Source organism: Maylandia zebra, linkage group LG19, assembly GCF_041146795.1.
Source record: "Maylandia zebra isolate NMK-2024a linkage group LG19, Mzebra_GT3a, whole genome shotgun sequence".
NCBI classification, from domain to species: Eukaryota; Metazoa; Chordata; class Actinopteri; order Cichliformes; family Cichlidae; genus Maylandia; species Maylandia zebra.
Genome location: NC_135185.1, coordinates 18175302 through 18199114, shown reverse-complemented (window position 1 = coordinate 18199114; position 23813 = coordinate 18175302). Strand labels below are relative to the sequence as shown.

The 23813-nt window shown below is 40.5% G+C and overlaps 3 protein-coding genes and 1 long non-coding RNA gene across 5 annotated transcripts; 2 read left to right on the top strand and 2 right to left on the bottom strand.

Annotated features, from left to right (window-relative positions):
* The first annotated feature begins 128 nt into the window (after nucleotides 1-128).
* On the top strand, nucleotides 129-4449 carry oip5 (opa interacting protein 5). The gene is made up of 5 exons (XM_076877813.1): nucleotides 129-483; nucleotides 2477-2543; nucleotides 2679-2801; nucleotides 3104-3185; nucleotides 3387-4449. Exons 1-5 carry the CDS (start codon nucleotides 309-311, stop codon nucleotides 3477-3479), a joined length of 540 nt encoding a protein of 179 aa, XP_076733928.1. The 5' UTR covers nucleotides 129-308; the 3' UTR covers nucleotides 3480-4449.
* Nucleotides 4450-5427: 978 nt separating this feature from the next.
* Nucleotides 5428-12543, bottom strand: LOC106674743 (uncharacterized). Of its 2 annotated transcripts, XM_076877811.1 has the most exons (10): nucleotides 12379-12543; nucleotides 10842-10910; nucleotides 10566-10757; nucleotides 10245-10428; nucleotides 10057-10152; nucleotides 9678-9790; nucleotides 9534-9584; nucleotides 9276-9442; nucleotides 6265-7560; nucleotides 5428-6141 (listed from the first exon to the last, which is right to left on the bottom strand). In XM_076877811.1, exons 1-10 carry the CDS (start codon nucleotides 12451-12453, stop codon nucleotides 5709-5711), a joined length of 2676 nt encoding a protein of 891 aa, XP_076733926.1. In that variant the 5' UTR covers nucleotides 12454-12543; the 3' UTR covers nucleotides 5428-5708. The 2 variants fall into 2 exon arrangements, 1 of the variants encoding a protein (XP_076733926.1); XR_013094664.1 differs by lacking the exon at nucleotides 5428-6141 and having other exon boundaries at nucleotides 7432-7560; nucleotides 7934-9442; nucleotides 12379-12533.
* A 74-nt stretch (nucleotides 12544-12617) lies between these two features.
* On the top strand, nucleotides 12618-17027 carry LOC105941167 (opa interacting protein 5). Its single transcript, XM_012922149.5, has 5 exons — nucleotides 12618-13061; nucleotides 15055-15121; nucleotides 15257-15379; nucleotides 15682-15763; nucleotides 15965-17027. Exons 1-5 carry the CDS (start codon nucleotides 12887-12889, stop codon nucleotides 16055-16057), a joined length of 540 nt encoding a protein of 179 aa, XP_012777603.1. The 5' UTR covers nucleotides 12618-12886; the 3' UTR covers nucleotides 16058-17027.
* Nucleotides 17028-18107: 1080 nt separating this feature from the next.
* LOC105941168 (uncharacterized) lies at nucleotides 18108-22813 on the bottom strand. Its single transcript, XR_001167794.5, has 2 exons — nucleotides 22483-22813; nucleotides 18108-21609 (listed from the first exon to the last, which is right to left on the bottom strand). It is a non-coding gene; the product is annotated as an uncharacterized LOC105941168 (long non-coding RNA).
* Nucleotides 22814-23813: the final 1000 nt, after the last annotated feature.

The window sequence follows — 23813 nt, the reverse complement described above, 5'->3', positions numbered from 1 at the left end:
CATTTGATTGGCTCTTCACTCTAACCGGATATGCCTCTCAGCCAATCAGAACAACCGTGCATTTTCGGGATTTTGTTTTTATCCCCCATGCTTATTTTTTCTTTCTAAAATCTTATTTTTTATTAGACATTTTATACATTTAAAATATTAAAATTTAATCAGTCACAATTTTTTTGTTAAACTTGTAGAAAAGTGTTATTTGGTATCTTGCACATTTCTTTGTAAGGGCGTGGTTACGCTGAGGGCGTGCTTTCCTCTGTTGTTCAAATTCGCGAGGAGGCCAAGTTGCTGGCTAGGCACCGTGAAGCATGGAATTTAACGACAGCTTTTTAATTAAACACACCGATGACTTAAAGCTGCCGGTCACAGGAACAGTGCACAGACAGCAGATGACTTTCCACTGTCAGCAGTGCAACGCCGTCCTGGCGGACTCCACAGGCGTCTGTGGAGAGATGAAAAGCATGGACTCGCTTATGTGCTTAAGTAAGTACACTTCATTTCTAAAAGCTTGTTCGCTGAGGCATTGGGCTTGTGTTAAATGCAGTATCAGTTTACAGTGCTAACTAAACTCATAGTAGATGGATTTTGACTTGTTTTTATGGCGACTGTTTACATCATATGACCTAATATGTTCGAGTAAGATAATCAATGAGATGATAAATACATTATTCAATAGCAATATGGTAGTATGCCTGGTGATAGATGCCTTTCCTGTAGCTGCAAAGCTGAATCAGTCTTTTAGAGAGACTGCCTATTCAGCACAGTGGTGGATTATCAATGATGGATAAGTTTCATCACAATATCCTCAAAGTTTCCAATTTACAGCCAGTTACAGAGTCAGCCTTTATTCAGTCTTCTCCCCCAGCAGAGTTCAGCCTATTGTTGATGCGGACACCCAGGTACCTGTACTCCTCCACCACCTCAAAAGGAACCTTCTGAACTAGATCACATTCCCTCTGGTCTTATTCATATTCAGAAGCAGATGAATCCTCCCAGGCCATGACACAAAATCATCCACTAGTGCTCTCTACTCTCCATCCTGCCTCTAAAATCAAACCGTTGCATACTCATTAGAGTATTTCTGTAGGTGCCACAACCCAGAGCTAAACTCCTCAGTGTCTTAGGTGTGCAAGGTGAACAACAATGGAGATTGCAGAGTCCCCTGCAGAGCTCCTGAACTGAACATCACCAAACACACGGAGTACTTCCCCAGTCTCATGTGCTGTGACCTGTCTGTCAGTGGATGTGTTTCCTGACATTTCCTGTAGATTCTCTCTCAGTAGCAGCAGATGAAATTGTGTTAAATGCACTTGTGAAATCAAAGAAGGTAATCCTCACTGTGCAGCCATTACTGTCTAGATGGCAGTAAGCTCCCTGCAGGATGTAGGTGATTGCTTCCACATTTGTTCTGTGTGCAAACTGCTGAGGGTCAAGAGATGATTTCGCCTGTGGTCTCAGCTGGGCCAAGATTAGTGTCTACAGTACCTTTGTCACATGCCGTGAGGGCAGCTGTTTGATAATCGTTAAGCTTTGGCGATGTTGACTTCTTTGGTACTACTTGGGCCAGCGCACTTGCTCTAGTGTAGTTTCTTCTGCTGTCTGTTTGGGAGTGGAGGGGATGGAATAGTATCTCGGGGTCTTGTTCGCGAGTGATGGGAGAAGGGAGCCGGAGATCGACAGACGGATTGGGGCTCCAGCTGCAGTAATGCGGACGCTGCACCGGTCCGTCGTGGTGAAGAGGGAGCTGAGTATAAAAGCGAAGCTCTCAATTTACCGGTCGATCTACGTCCCTACCCTCACCTATGGCCACGAGCTGTGGGTAGTGACCGAAAGAACGAGATCGCGGATACAAGCGGCAGAAATGAGCTTCCTCCGAAGGGTGGCTGGCCTCTCCCTTAGAGATAGGGTGAGAAGTTCGGCCATCCGGGAGGGGCTCAGAGTAGAGCAGCTGCTGCTCCACATCGAAAGGAGCCAGCTGAGGTGGTTCGGGCATCTGACAAGGATGCCCCCTGGGCGCCTCCTGGGTGAGGTGTTCCAGGCATGTCCCACCGGGAGGAGGCCCCGGGGCAGACCCAGGACACGCTGGAGAGATTATATCTCTCGGCTGGCCTGGGAACGCCTTGGTGTTCCCCCGGATAAGCTGGAGGAGGTGGCTGGGGAGAGGGAGGTCTGGGCCTCTTTGCTTAGGCTGCTGCCCCCGCGACCCGGCCCCGGACAAAGCGGATGAAGATGGATGGATGGATGGGGATGGAATAGCCTGCCTGTAGTCCTGTCCTCAACACCATTGAACACTTGTGGGATCAACTGGGACGTGCTGTTCGTGCCAGAGTGACAAAAACAACCACATTTGCTCCCTAATGCTCTTTTAATGTCTGTTTTTTCAGGGGTACTATACTTAAACTCCACTGATGATTTTCAAAAGTTTTATGCCAATATGATATTTCTACCTAATGTCTTTCTACCTAATTTTCTTTAGGAGTAACCAACGATGTAGTCATTAGTGACAAGATGGAGTCAGAACATAAAGGGGAAATGACTAATTGGTGAGTAGGGTTAAGCTGCAGCGTTTATTGACCTTGTAGAGGAAATTTGTTTTGTACCACAAAGCATTGTCATGAGCACAGCTTAGACTTTAGTAGTATAGACAGGTTGATAATGAATGTCTTGATCACTCCCAGCATCTACAGCTCTTTAAAATGCCGTGGCTGCCGCTGTGCTCTGGGGAAAGTCATTCACTCAGCACCCTCACGTTTGGCTCTGATTCGGTCCATCTTTCTCCTCTACAAAGCAAACATCAACTGGTAAGCCCTCCGGTTTCTACTAACCACACGACCATGTTGACTACTTGTGTACATGTTTGTCTGGGGAGGGTAGAATAAACATGTGGCTTATGAGCTTTCTTTGTTCACTTCATATTGTGAGCTCAGGTCAGGGATGAAACAAACCCTGTATATGTTGTACACTTGATGAGTAGGTTTAACTATTCACTTTATAAATAAGTGTGTGTGGTAATTATATTTTTCATTCTTTAATGGAAACCATTTCATTGAAGTTATTTTTTGCATCCCTCGATCTTCAAGAACTTGCTTAATTCTCTCTGCAGTTACATCCTCAACAGCAGCTCCTTGGTGAAGGCATCCACACTCACATTTGATCAGAAGCCGCTCAGACAAAGCATGAATGAGGTGGGACACTGAAATAATAATATCATGTCGGAGCAAGAGAACCAATTTTACTTTTTTCATTGGGTTTTATTGTGGTTCATCAGTGCACACACTCACTTCACAATAGAAGAGATTAGTGCATAAAGCAATCCAGTTAGGAATGAAATAAATTATAATTGCCTCTGCTGAGCAGATAAATGTGTTACTTGCTTTCCGTTGCAGGTGAGACAACAGTTTGAAGCACAGCTGGAACAGATGTCACGCATTAAGAACAGACTGGTAGACAGAAGTGTTACCAGTAATATGGTCAACTAGTGTACACAGGACACCCAGCTCAACCTGGGATTAGGGAAAATATGTTCTTCAGTCTGCTGCGTACTGTAGATGGTTTTTGGTGATGGTGGCATTTATGCGCCTCCATATGCTTGTAAAGAAAATTATATCACTAATAATGGATTAGAGCTGAAATGTGTTTGTTCCATCGGAAAATAAAGGGAAGATCAGTGAACACTAATATGTCAGATTGTATGTAAACAATGGATGCAGCTCCAGCATTCAAGAGTGTGAATACTTAAACCGGACACAGACCTGCATTCTTTAGAAGAACCAGCAGAGGGCGCCTCCTCATTAAAAAATCAATTCTTAAGGTAAAGATGGAAAAACCCTCCCGCTTCTTTGATCTGCCGCTTTCCTGTTGAGTTTATGGCCTCCGTCACTATTTTTATGTCTTACTGAATACAGCATGATTGTTTTATTTTGTAAATTATGGCCCCGCTTAGGCTATAAGGATACAAAACAAAATGGTATGCTTTATGATAGGCTAGTTGCTACTGTGTGACCATGAAGTGTCCTTGGTTAATCTGTCAGATTCACCCCTCCCTTCGGATGTGTTGCTTGCTGACCAGAATGCTTCAGAACTGGACCTCACTGTGCCAACATCCATCTTTTATATACAGTCTATGTTGACAGCTACTAAGTGAAATTACTTTTTATTATTCATTTTCTTAATTGTTGTAGGTTAAATCAGGGCATTGTTGTGAAATATAAACGTCATTCCACCTGTATTGTTACTTTGGTTCAAAACATTGTTGCTGGTACCCTCACAAGGTATTTGTGAGGGTGGCAGAATGCAGATATTAACAATTGTTACAGATGATAGCAACAGTTGTTGACACAGCTTCTCAGATCCCTTCTCTGCTGCTGATAATGACTTCTTGCCAACGTTTGAGATATATGGTCAATGTTCAGTCACGCTCAGTTCAGTTCAATTAAAATGTCAAAGTAATCTTGATTTACTGTAGTTTGTTTGTAATGGACAGCATACACTCAGTGGCCACTTTATTAAGTACATCTTGCCAGTACTGTTTTTGCCTTCTGATCTACTCTAATTCTTCATGGCACAGATTCAACAAGATGTTTGAAACATTTCTCAGGGATATTGGTCCATTTAGAGATGATAGCATCACACAGTTACTGCACATCCATGTTGTGGATGACCTGTTTCACCACATTCTAAAGGGATTATTGGATTGGATTGAGATCTGGTGACTGTGCAGGCCACCACTACCAGTCTGAACCTTTAATTATGAAAGTGAGATCGATCCATACTTGCATATTGTTTATGCCAAATTCTGACCCTACCATCCTCTTGTTCTCGTAACTTTCTGTTGTTCAGTTTTTGTAGCCTGAGTTTCCCATTCTTAGCTTTGCCTTAATTTTCTTATGCTTGCATAATGACAATAAGACAATCCCCTCTTACTGAGAGGAGTGGCACCTGCTGCGATCATCTCTATCTGCTTCAAGGCTGGACATATTATGTTTTATGCCTAAAATTTGTGAAAAAGGCATATCCAAAATAAATTGCATGCTGCTCTTGAACCATTTGGAGTATATGCATGGTTTTGGTCTCTTTTGAAAGGAGACAATCTGTAGTTTGTTCCTGAGGTGTCAGAATCACTTTATGTCATACTGCTATTGAGTAATAGAACTTTGAACACACTAAAAAAGAGAGGAAAAAAAAATTCGCCCAAGTTTTTTTTTGTAAGGAATGCATGCAGATGCCTACCTTGTGAGGTATTAGCTGGAAAACACAACAGGATCAAAGCATGAAGCCTTACCAAGCCACAATTCAAATTTGATAACAATATCTTAGAAAATGAGTGTTCTATGCAAGTTTATTTAGGTCTATGTATAGGCGCTACCCAAAAAAGGCCACTTGGAGACTCCAAATGGCCCTTTGTAACAATCAACACATAAAAGGCTGTAATTCTTGAATGCTTTTATGTACAGTCCTAATTTTGGTCTCTAATTAAAGGTTACACTCAGAGCTATTCTTACATCCAGATTTATTGTCAATACTTTACAAAATTACAGGAGCATAAACATTATACAGTGTTTTTTTTTCAATTTCGAAACAAATGTAAAGGGAAAAAAAAGTATTATGGCATTAAAACTCACTATATATACACATTATGTATATGCATCTGTGGGTGTATAAATATATATATAGTTTTTCACACAAATGTATTTTTACAATTATATTTTTTAGAGATCATTGGCATCATGCCAGTCTTTATAACAATCTCGACTTGGCAAAAAGCACAAAGGCACATCACAGGAGGAGCACTTTACTGGTGTCTTTGCCTGGCAGTGTCTGCACCTCAGACGACCTGTGGTGCTGTGTCCACTGATATGCACAGGCTTGTGATGTGCTCTGTTTGGAGAGGGTGATGGTGCGGGCGATGGAGCAAGGCTGCCAGCTGCCGCTGCCAGCTCCTCAATAAGTGTCTCCCGAAAAGCCTTTTGGTGCATGGGTACCTCTCCTTTACCCTTTGTGATGCTCTTGTGAAGCAGGAAGGCATTCACAACAGCAATGTCCAGAAAATGATAAAAAAATGTCTTATACCACCTCCGAGTCTTGTGGATGACTTTATAGTAGTTTATCAAGGCATCGGAGTGGTCCACCCCACCCATGCACCTGCATTGACAGAAAAAACAAGAACAAACAGAATTGAATAACAAGAACAAACAAAATTGGATTTCCAAAAAACAAAATAAATAACATAATAGTTATATAGATTGTTGAATATAAAATACATACCGATTATACTCCTTCACTGCTGGTGGAACAGAGATGTCTTTCAGCACCCAGTGTCCATCTGCATCTCTAACTCCCCTTTGAACAGTGTCCCCAGCATGGGCTGTGTGGAGGGTTGAGCACAGGAACACATCCCTTGTGTCTCGCCACTGAACGAAGAGAAGGGAGTCCTTTCGGATCCATCTTATGCTGCCACGGGGAGATTTAGAGTCCAGGCAATTTTTTTTGGTTTTTGGAAATCCAATTGTATTTGTTCGTATTGTTCCACATGCCCAGATCCTCTTCTGAAGGAGGTCACAGAAAAGGGAGGGACTACTATAAAAATTATCTACAAAAAGTTTGTATCCTGTGCCAAGCAACCGTGTATCGATAAGCTCCATCACGGATTCATAACTTAGTCCCTTGCCACTGTTTCCCTGCAGCTTCCCTTCATACACGAAAAAGTCCCATGTATATCCGTTGCTCGAATCTGCCAAAACAAAAAGTTTGTATCCCCAGCGAACAGGCTTATTTTTCATGTATTGCTTTATTCCAATACGTGCTTTGGAGGCAACCATTCGCTCGTCAATGGAAATTTCTTGGCCAGGGTTATAGTTTATTTTACAGACCTCCCTCATCTCCGTGTATAATGGTTTTATTTTGCAGAGACGGTCAAAATCTGCCGTACCTCTTCTCTGCTCATTAGCAGCATTGTCCTCCAAACTGCTTAGGTGAAGGGAGCGGCAGATCCTTTGAAACTTCTTACCAGACATTATTTTTTTAGGGAATGGAAGGCTGTACAGTTTACTACCTCGCCAGTAATCAGTGATTGCAGGGAGTTTGACCAGACCCATATAAATCACCATGGCCATAAAAGCATACATGTCCTGTAAAGTCAAGTCAATCCATGGGTTAGAGGGCTTGTGGCATGTTGATCCAAAGTCATTTGTGTTTTTAATTATTGTCAGCAACATGGAGTTTGTGAAATAAAGTTGAAAAAGCTGTAAAAGTGTGTATGAAGCTGTAGGTATGATCTGAGGTCCTGGTGATTTGATGGGCCTGAAGGTGGGCTGTGGTGGTATTATGTCTGGAGCATCTGTATCATTCCATCCCTCTTCAGATGTACTGGCTGGCATCTCAGCTTGACTGCTGCCAGTTCTCCCTCTTCCTCTTCCTCTCCCTCTTGGCCTTCTGCTTCCAGAAACTCTTTGGAAAGTGGAAGGATGTGGCTCCTCTTCTGACGAAATGCTGTCATCGTGTTCCTCTGTACTTGTCTTTTTACTGGCTGGCTCCCATAGTTCATCTGATTCTGATGATTGTCTGTGATATACAAAAAAACAACAACGATATAAGTTAGCAGGAACACCTCAAAACACACACAATATATATATATATATATATATATATATATATATATATATATATATATATATATATATATATATATATATATATATATATATATATATATATATATACACACACACACACACACACACACACACATTATATAAAGACACACGACGTGAGTTAGTAAGAACACAATCAAAACACAAAGATGCACACACACAAACAAACAATATAAACACAGCAGGAGTTAGTAAAAACGCATCAAACACACAGAGGAGCAGGCGCGCACACACACAAAGGCGCACACACACACAGTAATATCATTGTATGATATAATAAACACATGTCGAGAGTAGCGTCTCCTCCATCCAAAAAAATATCCTCTGCTACCGAGTCAACAAAGGAAACATCACTGTCTTCTTCGGAAATATCTTCCTCCGACTGATCACTGTCACGCCGAGTGCATTGTTCGAGGACTTCTTCCAGTGAGAAGTAAGTTTTCCTCTTTGCCATTTTGTACTTACAAAGCTCCTTTGGTCGCAAGTTCTCTCAAAATGCTGTATGAACACAGACGCTGTCGTCGCTATGAAAGTTTACGCAAAAGCGCACGAGTGACAAAAACCTTTTGCGCATGCAAATAAAAGGGGAAAAACAAGTGTCCTCCCCCTTAAGCTGCATATCAATCTTCTTTAAAGATCATTGGCTATCTGATACGCCAATCATTTTGACACTCTGCCACAATTGGAAGAAGTTACTGCCCATCAAAGGGGGGCTGGCCAGACCGCTGACCACCAGCTGTGTTTGGCTATCGCTGCTTGTTCACACCTGTGTGAAGCACCCATTGGTTCAAATGAGGTGTCAATCGAAAGTGCAGAGGTCAGCGGCCATTTTGAGATCAAAATACCCGGAATATTTACATGTCAAGAGCTGCTAATGCTTCAGGAAGCACCGAAAATAGGATTATTCGCCGGCTACTTTGAAACAATACTATTACATTCAGTGGATGTTTATCAACATATAAATGTCTCAGAGACTAAATATTGGACTGATTTGGATTGCCTGGACTCTTGGCAGTCTAACTACACCGTTTTTGTTGGAATATTATGAATCAGTGGACTAACAGGTGCTTTATATGTGAGTACAGACCTTATTGTTATTGTTTTTTTTTCGATGTTGGCAGCCTGACATAAACACTAATTGTACCTGCTATGTTGATTCTATCTTGAAATGCTTTACATCGTTCGAATCACGAGAATCTCAGCTTTCCAAATATATATAACATGTTTAGCTTCTTTTTTGATAAGTTTTTGTACGTAACCAATTAGTCCCCTAAACCATCCAATGTACCGTGGGCGGTACGTCCGACTGCTAACAGCATTAGATTTAATACAAAACTTAAATTTGAATGTTTCCACTTTGCAATACCACTTAAAGTTTATTTTGGAATATCCACTCTTGAATTCAGGTTTATCCTTTAGAATGAACCATTATTTAACAAGTGTTTGCAAACAGAGACTGCATCGCTAAATCATAAGTTTTATACACCTGTGCGAAAGTGATTGATAACTAATGAGAAGATTAAAAGACTGTGGCTCAGTACTTTTGTCCATTTAAAAGACACAGATCCCGAAGAAATTCATTAGATTTGTTGTATCAAAAGGCCAGAGGATAAAACGGTGACTCACCGAACATTGATCCTGCGAGTAGAAAGAACAGACGGCCTGAAGGAGGTGACCTCCTTTGAAAGAGGTTTTTTGGTGGCTGAAAGCACAGTGTGCCTGCAGTTTTTGCCACCTGGTGTCTTGTTCACTGGGGCAGGGCTGAACATGGAAGCACGAGTTGGATTTGCCCTCTGTGGGATTATATACATGTGTCATTAGTGTGCTTCAGAAGTAATCAATATATACATCAAATGTGGGTGACCAGTAGATGGTGGTGCTTACCACTTGATCTTTGCCATCAACTTGCAGCAGTTTAGTTTTGTCTGACAGACTCTACAGGTAAAAAAAAATAAAAATAAGACAAAGTTCAAGTAAAAGTTACCTTTAATTTTTCCTGAATAAAACTAAGCCAAGATAATTTGGCACCTTTAATTCCTTCACTGAATTTCTGTACGTCTCCATCTGTTTCGTCTTCCGCTGAACATAGGAATCAATGGACTCCATCTTGTTGAAATGAGCCTCGTGAAGTTTTTTGAAATCTGGATAAACAAATAAAATGTATAACATATTCAAAGATTTATTTATGCATTTTTTTTTTTTGGGGGGGGGGTTCTTTTTAATCGATTAAGGTTTTATTTACTCAAGCAAAATAGTTGTGCATCTATAGAAAACAGGAAAATGTACACATTTCTCTGAAATAAAGTAGGACAGGCTCTGCTGTACATAGCAGAGACTCCAAAAAAGCTTTTGCTGAATCAAGCACAAAAAGAACCATATCATTGAAAGAGGAACAAACAAAACTTACTGGGGGTAACAGGCTTCAACAAAGGCTTACTCTTCTGCTGGAGACGAGGAATTCTACCAGCTTTTGCCCCTTTTGGTGCCTTTTCTGGACACAGACCTTTAAAGGTAAAATTTGTGCAAAAGTACATGATCGTAAAGTCCAAGGAAGAAAACATAAGTGTGTATCAGCTTTTATCAACTATTGCTAACCTGTTTCAGCAGTCACTGGTGCTTCATCCTTAATGGCAGGCTGTAGCTGCTGCTCCTCACGGTCAGCAGTCTGGATCTTTTTAGGAGGCTCATTTTTTTCTTTATCGTTTGTAGAGGACACCTTTCTCTTCTTACCACCCCTGGCATTGCAAGGTGCAGTAAGTGCATCAGCTTCAGTGTCATCCTTAAAAAGAAAAATAAGCATAAAGGTTTTAAACCTCCAGAATGCAAAGAACTTAAACAGCTGCAAAGCAACCCTATGCACAGGGATATAGAGTGCTTCAGATGTATTTATGTTGAATGCAGTGTAATGTATAATACCTTTGCAGCAACTGGAGGCATCTTGGCATCGCTTTTAGTCGGTGTCGCAGTATCAGAGATTTTTCTCTTGTTACCCTTTCCTTTACCTCGACGTGTGTTCACAAACCCAGTAGTGCTGGAAACTTCTTCCTTGCAAGCTGAATCCAGGACAACCTCAGATTTCTCCTGAGCTTCATCATTAATATCTTGCCCCTGGAACAGTCATAAACGCATTAGCGCTGTGCACATGAGATGCTGACAACAAAGCCAATACATTACAAAACAGCAGTAAGTTACCTGCTCCTTCGCCTCTTTGTTCTTTTCTTCTTGATAATGCTGCTTTATGGCCTTCAGAAGTTTGTCGGCCTAATGTTGCCGAAAAAAAACGGGAAAAAATGCATTTGAGTGTAGTCTGCCCAACACACGTTGACGTTAGAGAACAGTAGTGATGGGACGTTCTGTATCGAGGCTTCGGAGCGTGTGTCGAGTAATGGAGGGGGCGTTTCCGCGAAGCGCGTATCGAGGCTTGCTTCATTTATGGGAGGAGCTGAAAATGATGACGTCCGAAGCCTCGCTGCCCGGCTGTACCACGTGACTGGTTCATGAAGTGGTTCGAACTTTGCCGCGAGATATGACAGCGATATAAACCCCTCAGACTTCATTCAAAAATGTGGGTGTTTGATGGAGAGTTGCGGTTAGTGAGAGTTTGGAGACCGTTTGGAGGTTTATGAGAGTGAGGAGAGAAAGTCAGGAGAGAATGGAGCCAGCTAAGAAGAGGAGGATGTCCTCCCCTGTGTGGGAACATTTTGATCTTATTCCTCCCAACAAGGTATGTAAATTTCTACAGAAGATGTATTTTCATGATACTGATGGTGCAATACAATTTATGTTGAGCTGTCTTGACTTTTGTACAAGGTGAAGTGTTTGCTATGTGCCAGGGAGCTGGGATATGACAACAACAACACCTCATCCATGCTTAGGCACTACAGAGCTTTGCATGAGAATAAGGGGGACACCGATTGTGGAGCAAGACCAGGTGAGCCATCAAATGCAATGATAATATAGGATGCAGTAATGTTACTAAATGATATAACAATATTATACAACTGTTATAAGTTACGTGTGTGATATTTATATTTGTGCTTTATCTTTATTGTCTTTCCTCAGGAGAACAATCTCAAATAGATGAAGACCTGGTCAGCATGGTGATTGAGGACTCCCAGCTATTTAGCATTGTGGAGGACAAAGGATTCAAAAGATTTGTTAAATCATTAAATCCTAGCTATGTTCTCCCCACTAAAAAGGTCATAAAAGCAGTGAAAATTTAGTTTTTACAGAATAAAATGTGAACAGGCAGGACTGAGGCTCAAAGCCTCAGTGTGTAGCTGTCCATACCTCAACGTTACAAAAGCACAACTACTGTCCACACCCCAACCACACCTCACCTCACAGTAAATGATCATTTCCATTTCAAGCATTTCCAAATAATCATTTCCCATACTGCCACTATAAATATACACAGTATACTGCCATCACTACAATATACATGTTTTACACACTCCTTTTGTTGTTGACATTTACAGGCTGTGTGCAAAATGCCACACTCTTCAAATTCATGCCAGCTATTATTTTTACGTCCAGTAGGTGTCCTGCTAGAGCAAATGAAGCTTCATGAAGCTTCGCGTTGGGGTGAACCAATTGGATGAAAAGCTTCAGTGCTTCATGGGGCTTCATCTGCCCATCACTAGAGAACAGCCAGCTACCGTTAGCGAATACAAGGTAAGTCTACCATAACCCCGCTAGAAGCAAATTTTTAAAAGTACCGCTTCATTACCTTCATGTTCGCCTTGAGTCCCAGCTCCTTAGCGAGACTTCGCAATTCTGCATATTTCATAGAGTCCAAATCCATGCCGGTATGACAGTTTATTTCGCTTTTTTTTAAGAAAAAAAATCCGCGCACACGTCGGTGTTTCTCCTCACCACAAACGGCGTCGGTTAAAACTACCCTCCGATTCAAAACACAGAAGCGCGACACATTTGATTGGCTCTTCACTCTAACCGGATATGCCTCTCAGCCAATCAGAACAACCGTGCATTTTCGGGATTTTGTTTTTATCCCCCATGCTTATTTTTTCTTTCTAAAATCTTATTTTTTATTAGACATTTTATACATTTAAAATATTAAAATTTAATCAGTCACAATTTTTTTGTTAAACTTGTAGAAAAGTGTTATTTGGTATCTTGCACATTTCTTTGTAAGGGCGTGGTTACGCTGAGGGCGTGCTTTCCTCTGTTGTTCAAATTCGCGAGGAGGCCAAGTTGCTGGCTAGGCACCGTGAAGCATGGAATTTAACGACAGCTTTTTAATTAAACACACCGATGACTTAAAGCTGCCGGTCACAGGAACAGTGCACAGACAGCAGATGACTTTCCACTGTCAGCAGTGCAACGCCGTCCTGGCGGACTCCACAGGCGTCTGTGGAGAGATGAAAAGCATGGACTCGCTTATGTGCTTAAGTAAGTACACTTCATTTCTAAAAGCTTGTTCGCTGAGGCATTGGGCTTGTGTTAAATGCAGTATCAGTTTACAGTGCTAACTAAACTCATAGTAGATGGATTTTGACTTGTTTTTATGGCGACTGTTTACATCATATGACCTAATATGTTCGAGTAAGATAATCAATGAGATGATAAATACATTATTCAATAGCAATATGGTAGTATGCCTGGTGATAGATGCCTTTCCTGTAGCTGCAAAGCTGAATCAGTCTTTTAGAGAGACTGCCTATTCAGCACAGTGGTGGATTATCAATGATGGATAAGTTTCATCACAATATCCTCAAAGTTTCCAATTTACAGCCAGTTACAGAGTCAGCCTTTATTCAGTCTTCTCCCCCAGCAGAGTTCAGCCTATTGTTGATGCGGACACCCAGGTACCTGTACTCCTCCACCACCTCAAAAGGAACCTTCTGAACTAGATCACATTCCCTCTGGTCTTATTCATATTCAGAAGCAGATGAATCCTCCCAGGCCATGACACAAAATCATCCACTAGTGCTCTCTACTCTCCATCCTGCCTCTAAAATCAAACCGTTGCATACTCATTAGAGTATTTCTGTAGGTGCCACAACCCAGAGCTAAACTCCTCAGTGTCTTAGGTGTGCAAGGTGAACAACAATGGAGATTGCAGAGTCCCCTGCAGAGCTCCTGAACTGAACATCACCAAACACACGGAGTACTTCCCCAGTCTCATGTGCTGTGACCTGTCTGTCAGTGGATGTGTTTCCTGACATTTCCTGTAGATTCTCTCTCAGTAGCAGCAGATGAAATTGTGTTAAATGCACTTGCGAAATCAAAGAAGGTAATCCTCACTGTGCAGCCATTACTGTCTAGATGGCAGTAAGCTCCCTGCAGGATGTAGGTGATTGCTTCCACATTTGTTCTGTGTGCAAACTGCTGAGGGTCAAGAGATGATTTCGCCTGTGGTCTCAGCTGGGCCAAGATTAGTGTCTACAGTACCTTTGTCACATGCCGTGAGGGCAGCTGTTTGATAATCGTTAAGCTTTGGCGATGTTGACTTCTTTGGTACTACTTGGGCCAGCGCACTTGCTCTAGTGTAGTTTCTTCTGCTGTCTGTTTGGGAGTGGAGGGGATGGAATAGTATCTCGGGGTCTTGTTCGCGAGTGATGGGAGAAGGGAGCCGGAGATCGACAGACGGATTGGGGCTCCAGCTGCAGTAATGCGGACGCTGCACCGGTCCGTCGTGGTGAAGAGGGAGCTGAGTATAAAAGCGAAGCTCTCAATTTACCGGTCGATCTACGTCCCTACCCTCACCTATGGCCACGAGCTGTGGGTAGTGACCGAAAGAACGAGATCGCGGATACAAGCGGCAGAAATGAGCTTCCTCCGAAGGGTGGCTGGCCTCTCCCTTAGAGATAGGGTGAGAAGTTCGGCCATCCGGGAGGGGCTCAGAGTAGAGCAGCTGCTGCTCCACATCGAAAGGAGCCAGCTGAGGTGGTTCGGGCATCTGACAAGGATGCCCCCTGGGCGCCTCCTGGGTGAGGTGTTCCAGACATGTCCCACCGGGAGGAGGCCCCGGGGCAGACCCAGGACACGCTGGAGAGATTATATCTCTCGGCTGGCCTGGGAACGCCTTGGTATTCCCCCGGACAAGCTGGAGGAGGTGGCTGGGGAGAGGGAGGTCTGGGCCTCTTTGCTTAGGCTGCTGCCCCCGCGACCCGGCCCCGGACAAAGCGGATGAAGATGGATGGATGGATGGGGATGGAATAGCCTGCCTGTAGTCCTGTCCTCAACACCATTGAACACTTGTGGGATCAACTGGGACGTGCTGTTCGTGCCAGAGTGACAAAAACAACCACATTTGCTCCCTAATGCTCTTTTAATGTCTGTTTTTTCAGGGGTACTATACTTAAACTCCACTGATGATTTTCAAAAGTTTTATGCCAATATGATATTTCTACCTAATGTCTTTCTACCTAATTTTCTTTAGGAGTAACCAACGATGTAGTCATTAGTGACAAGATGGAGTCAGAACATAAAGGGGAAATGACTAATTGGTGAGTAGGGTTAAGCTGCAGCGTTTATTGACCTTGTAGAGGAAATTTGTTTTGTACCACAAAGCATTGTCATGAGCACAGCTTAGACTTTAGTAGTATAGACAGGTTGATAATGAATGTCTTGATCACTCCCAGCATCTACAGCTCTTTAAAATGCCGTGGCTGCCGCTGTGCTCTGGGGAAAGTCATTCACTCAGCACCCTCACGTTTGGCTCTGATTCGGTCCATCTTTCTCCTCTACAAAGCAAACATCAACTGGTAAGCCCTCCGGTTTCTACTAACCACACGACCATGTTGACTACTTGTGTACATGTTTGTCTGGGGAGGGTAGAATAAACATGTGGCTTATGAGCTTTCTTTGTTCACTTCATATTGTGAGCTCAGGTCAGGGATGAAACAAACCCTGTATATGTTGTACACTTGATGAGTAGGTTTAACTATTCACTTTATAAATAAGTGTGTGTGGTAATTATATTTTTCATTCTTTAATGGAAACCATTTCATTGAAGTTATTTTTTGCATCCCTCGATCTTCAAGAACTTGCTTAATTCTCTCTGCAGTTACATCCTCAACAGCAGCTCCTTGGTGAAGGCATCCACACTCACATTTGATCAGAAGCCGCTCAGACAAAGCATGAATGAGGTGGGACACTGAAATAATAATATCATGTCGGAGCAAGAGAACCAATTTTACTTTTTTCATTGGGTTTTATTGTGGTTCATCAGTGCACACACTCACTTCACAATAGAAGAGATTAGTGCATAAAGCAATCCAGTTAGGAATGAAATAAATTATAATTGCCTCTGCTGAGCAGATAAATGTGTTACTTGCTTTCCGTTGCAGGTGAGACAACAGTTTGAAGCACAGCTGGAACAGATGTCACGCATTAAGAACAGACTGGTAGACAGAAGTGTTACCAGTAATATGGTCAACTAGTGTACACAGGACACCCAGCTCAACCTGGGATTAGGGAAAATATGTTCTTCAGTCTGCTGCGTACTGTAGATGGTTTTTGGTGATGGTGGCATTTATGCGCCTCCATATGCTTGTAAAGAAAATTATATCACTAATAATGGATTAGAGCTGAAATGTGTTTGTTCCATCGGAAAATAAAGGGAAGATCAGTGAACACTAATATGTCAGATTGTATGTAAACAATGGATGCAGCTCCAGCATTCAAGAGTGTGAATACTTAAACCGGACACAGACCTGCATTCTTTAGAAGAACCAGCAGAGGGCGCCTCCTCATTAAAAAATCAATTCTTAAGGTAAAGATGGAAAAACCCTCCCGCTTCTTTGATCTGCCGCTTTCCTGTTGAGTTTATGGCCTCCGTCACTATTTTTATGTCTTACTGAATACAGCATGATTGTTTTATTTTGTAAATTATGGCCCCGCTTAGGCTATAAGGATACAAAACAAAATGGTATGCTTTATGATAGGCTAGTTGCTACTGTGTGACCATGAAGTGTCCTTGGTTAATCTGTCAGATTCACCCCTCCCTTCGGATGTGTTGCTTGCTGACCAGAATGCTTCAGAACTGGACCTCACTGTGCCAACATCCATCTTTTATATACAGTCTATGTTGACAGCTACTAAGTGAAATTACTTTTTATTATTCATTTTCTTAATTGTTGTAGGTTAAATCAGGGCATTGTTGTGAAATATAAACGTCATTCCACCTGTATTGTTACTTTGGTTCAAAACATTGTTGCTGGTACCCTCACAAGGTATTTGTGAGGGTGGCAGAATGCAGATATTAACAATTGTTACAGATGATAGCAACAGTTGTTGACACAGCTTCTCAGATCCCTTCTCTGCTGCTGATAATGACTTCTTGCCAACGTTTGAGATATATGGTCAATGTTCAGTCACGCTCAGTTCAGTTCAATTAAAATGTCAAAGTAATCTTGATTTACTGTAGTTTGTTTGTAATGGACAGCATACACTCAGTGGCCACTTTATTAAGTACATCTTGCCAGTACTGTTTTTGCCTTCTGATCTACTCTAATTCTTCATGGCACAGATTCAACAAGATGTTTGAAACATTTCTCAGGGATATTGGTCCATTTAGAGATGATAGCATCACACAGTTACTGCACATCCATGTTGTGGATGACCTGTTTCACCACATTCTAAAGGGATTATTGGATTGGATTGAGATCTGGTGACTGTGCAGGCCACCACTACCAGTCTGAACCTTTAATTATGAAAGTGAGATCGATCCATACTTGCATATTGTTTATGCCAAATTCTGACCCTACCATCCTCTTGTTCTCGTAACTTTCTGTTGTTCAGTTTTTGTAGCCTGAGTTTCCCATTCTTAGCTTTGCCTTAATTTTCTTATGCTTGCATAATGACAATAAGACAATCCCCTCTTACTGAGAGGAGTGGCACCTGCTGCGATCATCTCTATCTGCTTCAAGGCTGGACATATTATGTTTTAAGACATGTTTTTTTTTTTTTGCATAGCCTGAATGGGTGCATAACTGCTAATCTAAATTATTATTGTTGACAGCAGTTTCTGCCATACTCATTCAAACAACCCTGTCACATTCAGTGTCAGTAAATTACTTTTTCTCCCCGCTCTGACGCTCGGTTTAAACGTCAGTAGATCATCTCAACAACAAACACAGCCCTCAATGCTTTGAATTGCTGCCATGTGATCGACTGCTTAGATAATTCTATTATAAAGCAGTTGAACCTAATAAAGTGGCCAGTGAGTGTATATCTCATGTATTTGCTGTAAATGCTATTTTGTTAATAAAGTTAATTGTTCCCACGATTTTAGGATCAACAGTTCAGTGAGAGCAAAGGTGGTTTTGTTCCTGCTTACAATCTTCAAACCAAGCTAGAATTAGGTTCAAATCTTCCTTCAGTAATCATTTTCTGGTGTGTAACCAGCCTCAGAGTGGTATTAAGGACAACAAACTTTTGGTTTGTTGGTTTGTGTTATATGGCATTCAAACTGTAGTCGACACCCAAAAATTTAATTGGCACCATGCTGCGTTTTATTGCTTAACTTCTGATACAGATTCTTTTTTCTTTTTAAAGTTAATACAAAACCAGACAAGAGGCTCACACATAACAAGCATGCCCATTTCCTCCCTCTGGAGTGCATAGTTTCTACACAGTCCACGTCCTCTGTGGGAAAAGTTGATCAACAAAGTGATGTCGTTAATCTTACCTAAGCTCTTGATATATATATTTTTTTTTCCTTAATGGGAACAAAGGTTGATTTGTTTTTCAGCTGCACTGTGGCTACACTGTCAGGTCATATTTGACACAATGGAGAACTACTCTGTTCTTTACTGTATCAAACTAGCAGGTAGTCTGTAAAGCCGTTGTGTCAAACAAGTCCTGACAGAACATCCAAAATGAACATTTCAGTTTCCTAATTACACTCATTCACATTACAAAGTTGGATTATTGCATGCAATACAAATCATTCATTATTCTGCTAAGACATGCATATTTTTCAAACCCATATATTAATGTTGCTAGATGTCTACTTGCTTATAAATTTTTGATTACAAATTCCAAGAAAGAGCATTACAGGGTTGTTAGAACAAAGTATCCAAGACAGGGTGGAGATGATGACGGTGCAAGTCAGTACATAGAGAGAGAAAGTGCTTTTCAAACAAGTGTCAAGTTCGCTCAGTGAGGCCTTTACAGTTACAGAATTACTTCAATATTTATTTCTAAATAAGAAGTGGGCTTTGAATGGATGTAAAAATGCTACGATTGAAGTTTAAAGCATCTCTCGTGTACTGATGTAATAACATGACGCTACAGCTGTTCTAGAATACACTTTGTTCTGCAGAAAATATCCTAAGCTTTCAGTGATAAATCCATAACTCCCCAATGAAAGAAGTGTAATCGACTGCATGAGCAAAAAATAAATAAAATAAAAACGGGTGAATATAACCCTTTCCATGTGATGCTACAGAAACCTTTAAAACACTTTCACCCGGGCACTAAACTCATGCATTATTGTAGGTTATTGCTTCTAAAACTCTAATCAAATACAATTTTATGGAATTAAATATAACGCTCTGAATCCCAAAACTATGAGGTAATATGTACAATGTGATGTCATTGAGAGATCATTATTCTAGGACTAAAAGTCAATTTCAGATCCTTACCAATCAGATCCAAATCTAGGATTAAATTTAATCTCATTCCCAATAGAACATTTCTTCGTCACCATCACACGTGAGACTTGAGAGATTTTTGGCTTTTGCATATTAACTAATTCTTTTAATGCTTTATAGTGCATAAATAAAAGAAGTTACTTATTTTAAGCATATATGCTATAGTAAATGACTTGTTTAAATACTTAACTTACCCTGATTGTGCCTTACATTAGTTGTATTTCGATTGCACAAACTAGCCATGTGATGAAAATGAGATTTTGCAGTAGAGTTTAGAGTAAAGCTGTGTCTCTATGCAGTGTATTTAAATGTACCTAAGTCTACCACCCTTTAACTTCGCTGAAATAGTTTCCAAAGTTTGGCGCTCCAGCTTAGCCTAGAAATCGATTTCACTATTCCTCATGAAGCAAGCATCACTACTGGTCATGCACGGCTACTATAATGTTGGCACCACAGTCCCGCTAAATAAGCTAATGCACATGAGTCTATACATATCTTAATGGAAGACATTGGTGATTTTGTTGCTTTCAAACAACTTGTCACTTGTTTATACAATATACAGTTTGGTCAACAACATGACAGTTAGGATAAAATATTGCACAAATCCCGGTAAAATGTGATTTTTTTTCCTTTGAAAAATCACAAACGTGAACAAAAGAAAGAAAATGCACAGAAGCAGCATGCATTCATTTGAGGAACAATTATGCATTTCATTAGATTACGTTACCATTATCATGAGAAGCTCTGACCAGCCTACTCTTTGCCACTTGTTTATGCTTTCAAATACATACCTGAATGCAGTTTAGATGCATGAACATCAACTGAGCTGCGAAGAATTTTTTTGTTCGGCTGATCCTAAAGAAACACCATAATGTCCGACAGACCAAGATGAGCTATCTACCTAAAGAAAAAGCTACACTAGATTAAAATAAACAAGCAGGACTTTGTTTGATTCCATTGGGTGGATCTCTAAATTAAATGTAAAGCTTCTTCTAGGAGTAATTTCACTAATCTCTGAAATCTGAGATAATTACCTGGGTAATTCAGTGGGAAACTGTCATTTTCTTCCTCAAGTGACTGCATTTTACTTCTGTTAAAATAAAAAAATAAAGAAAAAGAAAAATGAGACCAGGTTTTTGGATGAGATAAAGCATGTTTGATAAAGAAAATCTGATTGCATCTTCTCACAATTCCTTAAAAGAAATCAAAACTGAAAATCTATCTCAACCTGAATGTCCCATTATACACGCCCTACATGCAGGAGGGGGGGAAAAAACCTCCCAGCAATTTACATGGGAAAAAACTAAATAAAAACATGTTAAATTGAAAATTTAAATTGAAAGAGACCAGATGAAGGAAAACTGAATCAGAATGCTTCAGGAGACAAATCTGAAATAATACAAGTTGCCAGATTTCTACGTAAAGGACTCAACATTAAAAGGAAAACTTCCCAATTTTATCTCTATGTGCTATTTGTAAAGAAACACCTGCCGACCTGACAAAGGAGAGCACAATACAATGCAAAACAGATGCATAGGAGACCACAGTTTGAGTGGTTCAGTGGTTTTTTGTTTTTGTTTTACCCAAAATGAGTGAAAGTGTGCATCGTGTGCTTGTGTGCTGCTCAGTCTTCTCCCATTTACAACCTCACTTTTTGACCCCCAGAAACAAAACTAATCATCCAACATTATACAACTTTCTGTGGCACTTGACAGCCTTTTAGCTAATTCACCACTCTCCTCGTCCATGCTGTTGGACTTCCCATGGCAATGAGGTAGAGCAAAAAACAAAACATTAACACACCCAATGAGTCTAATGAAAATCACAGGCCTTGATCTTTGCTACAGTATCTTGTGTCTTTTGCTATGTTTCCCAGAAAATTGGGAGCAGTTACTTTGTTCTTTATCAAACTGTTTTTTGTAACTGTGGTGAAGTAATTTTTTCCTTTCTTACTATTTGGGAAGTAGAGACTATGTTTACATGCAGCCTGACGAGAATGTCACGCGTATTTCTAAAGGACTTTCAGGCAGACAAAATAATACTAGGCTACATGTAGGCATAAGCAGTGTGCATCATGTAAGTCCGACCGCCCAAAATTTCAACAGATGGTGTTCACTGATGATCCGTGGGATGCTGTGGAGGAGAAGTGGTTAATGTCCCAGCAGGAAGGAGAGCACCAGTGTCCCAGAAGCCCAAATGAGGTCATCTTGATAGTGTCCGTTTACCTCCAAATGTCTTGGTGGTGGCGGATGTTACATGTTGGTGTTGCTGGGGTAAATTTGCAAAGCAATATCACTTGCAGAGGATTCATGACTCCATTAAATGACGGTTTATTCCTAAAATAACAATTCACATGTTACCTTCATAGAAGAAATATGACCATTATTCATAATTATACTCAGCACATTCTCTCATTGCATTTGGAACAATTAGATATGCAGTGATGTACAAAAATCTTAAGCCATTCTTGATTTCTTTATATTTTATCTCAGCAAATGGTAAATATTCAATATTGAAGTAAATTCAAAACTCTTCTTTGGATGTTCACTGCCTTTGTTTTGTTCTGTCTCAAAAATCTGTTTTATTTTCTCTAAGCTGTCTGTTATGTGTAAACAGAAGAACACAGGTCATCCCTTGAGCTAAGTGCCTTTTTTGTGCTTCAATGACGAGGTGATTATTAAATGGCTTAAACACTTAAACAAATAAATGAAATATCATGACTGGATTGAAAATGAGTGAAAAAGCAGCCAATGTCAACCCCCCCCCCCCCCCCCAAAAGAAACATCAAACAAGGGAAACAAGGAGGGAGAGAAAGCCTGAAGCCACTTTGAAAAATAATAATAATTTAGGTTGACTCCGTGGAAAAAAAATTCATAGAAATGAAGGGTGGCTCAAGAGTTTTACACAGTACTGCATAATGAATGCATTATATAATGCTGCAATCGATTCTGCTCCTTAAGTTAATTTATTCGATTACGAATCATTTCAGCTTTAAACAGAGATTACAGTAGAATCTTATGGTGCTTAATGGACACAGTGTCATTTAATGCAGACAAACAATTTTTGATGGTGTGACTTTCGGTTAATGTACAGACGACTCCTTAAAATAACTCAAATAACACAACGTAGAAGTCCGCTGGCATGCAATTGTCATCAGTTTTCAAAAAGTGAAGACAGAGGTTTAAGTAAAAGCTGACCGAAGCACTGACCTTGATGCGAGTTAGACCGAAAGGATGCAGAGATATTTCCTCTGTGGTCTGAGCTGCAGTTGCACACAATGGTAAACAAAAGCCGTGGGGAGGAGAGGGTGTTTCTTCCGCTACCAGGACACATTTAGGACTCCCAAACGAACGACTGTCTGATTTATCTTACTAAGAGAAACCGCAGCGGCGAAGAAATAAAGTTCTGGACCCTCTTCTTTCCCCGGTTACCACAAACGAGGAGAGAAGAAGGTCCTGTCGTCCTGTTCTCCTGAACACCTCCGCTCTACGCCATTTTCGCTCCGCTACTACGAGCTAACGGGAAAAGGATTGCGCTGGATGGCTGTCAATCAACATTAAACCCGCCCCGGAAGTTGTTCTTCTTGTGTCCTGAACATGGAACGCTTCACTGCCGCTAACTGGGTCACCCAAAAAACTTGAAAATAATCCATACAAACAATAATAATAAAAAAATATGTTGGTTGTGTGAATTACATTTGCCCCAAAGACAAAATACTAAAATTCAAACCTATTTAATATAACAAATAATTAACACAGAAAAAGGGATATGCGGTTAATCTTCGGAAAGTACCAAACTCACAAATTTATTTACTCTAGTTTTTCCACAACGTTTAAAAAGGAAACTGCGTATTACATTAAAACCATATCTGAATTCAAAAATAATAAATCTCAGTATATTTCTTATTTATTTTATTGCTATCGCCGTTGACTCCGTTAATGACTACCAGTGTTTATTGTATTTGCCAATATTTACGATTTTTTAAACTCCTTGAATGCCACATGTCATATCTAACATCTAAAATAGTTACAAATCCACGGTTCATTTTGTTTATACATGTTTTTTGTTGTTGTTTTTTACGCTTGTTAAACCACTTTTACTAGAACAGTAATCATGCACTGCTTGTGGTGTTCCTTCTGACTAGAGTGTCACGCTAACCAATGCGACAATATTACCCATAATTCCAAAATAAGACAAGGTAAAGTTTCCTTCCTTTATTTACATAAATACACTTGTCCTTGACTCCCACAGTGCATTACACTCCACAACTTGCTTCTGTTTTTGAGAAAACACCAATATTAGCACTTATTGCAACCTTGTTACCGTGCATACTGAAATCAACTTTATAAAAACGTTAAAAACATATAAAATACTGTTAAGTAAAATTTCTTAAAATGTAACCATGTCACCATATCATTTTCAATAAAAGTAAGCAAAAATATTTTTATTAGCTCACAAAGGGGTTTAATCTGTTGCCTTTATGATAAATGTATTCATTATATTGATAGTGTATTTAAGCATATATTTGAAAATAAATACA

Coding starts and splice junctions, on each gene's coding strand:
- LOC106674743 (XM_076877811.1), bottom strand. CDS start 12,453: ATGGATTTGGACTCTATGAAATATGCAGAATTGCGAAGTCTCGCTAAG. Junction 10,429..10,565: donor TGCCTCCAGTTGCTGCAAAG/GTATTATACATT, acceptor TTTCTTTTTAAG/GATGACACTGAAGCTGATGC. Junction 6,142..6,264: donor GCAGTGAAGGAGTATAATCG/GTATGTATTTTA, acceptor CTGTCAATGCAG/GTGCATGGGTGGGGTGGACC.
- oip5 (XM_076877813.1), top strand. CDS start 309: ATGGAATTTAACGACAGCTTTTTAATTAAACACACCGATGACTTAAAG. Junction 484..2,476: donor GGACTCGCTTATGTGCTTAA/GTAAGTACACTT, acceptor AATTTTCTTTAG/GAGTAACCAACGATGTAGTC. Junction 2,544..2,678: donor AAAGGGGAAATGACTAATTG/GTGAGTAGGGTT, acceptor GATCACTCCCAG/CATCTACAGCTCTTTAAAAT.
- LOC105941167 (XM_012922149.5), top strand. CDS start 12,887: ATGGAATTTAACGACAGCTTTTTAATTAAACACACCGATGACTTAAAG. Junction 13,062..15,054: donor GGACTCGCTTATGTGCTTAA/GTAAGTACACTT, acceptor AATTTTCTTTAG/GAGTAACCAACGATGTAGTC. Junction 15,122..15,256: donor AAAGGGGAAATGACTAATTG/GTGAGTAGGGTT, acceptor GATCACTCCCAG/CATCTACAGCTCTTTAAAAT.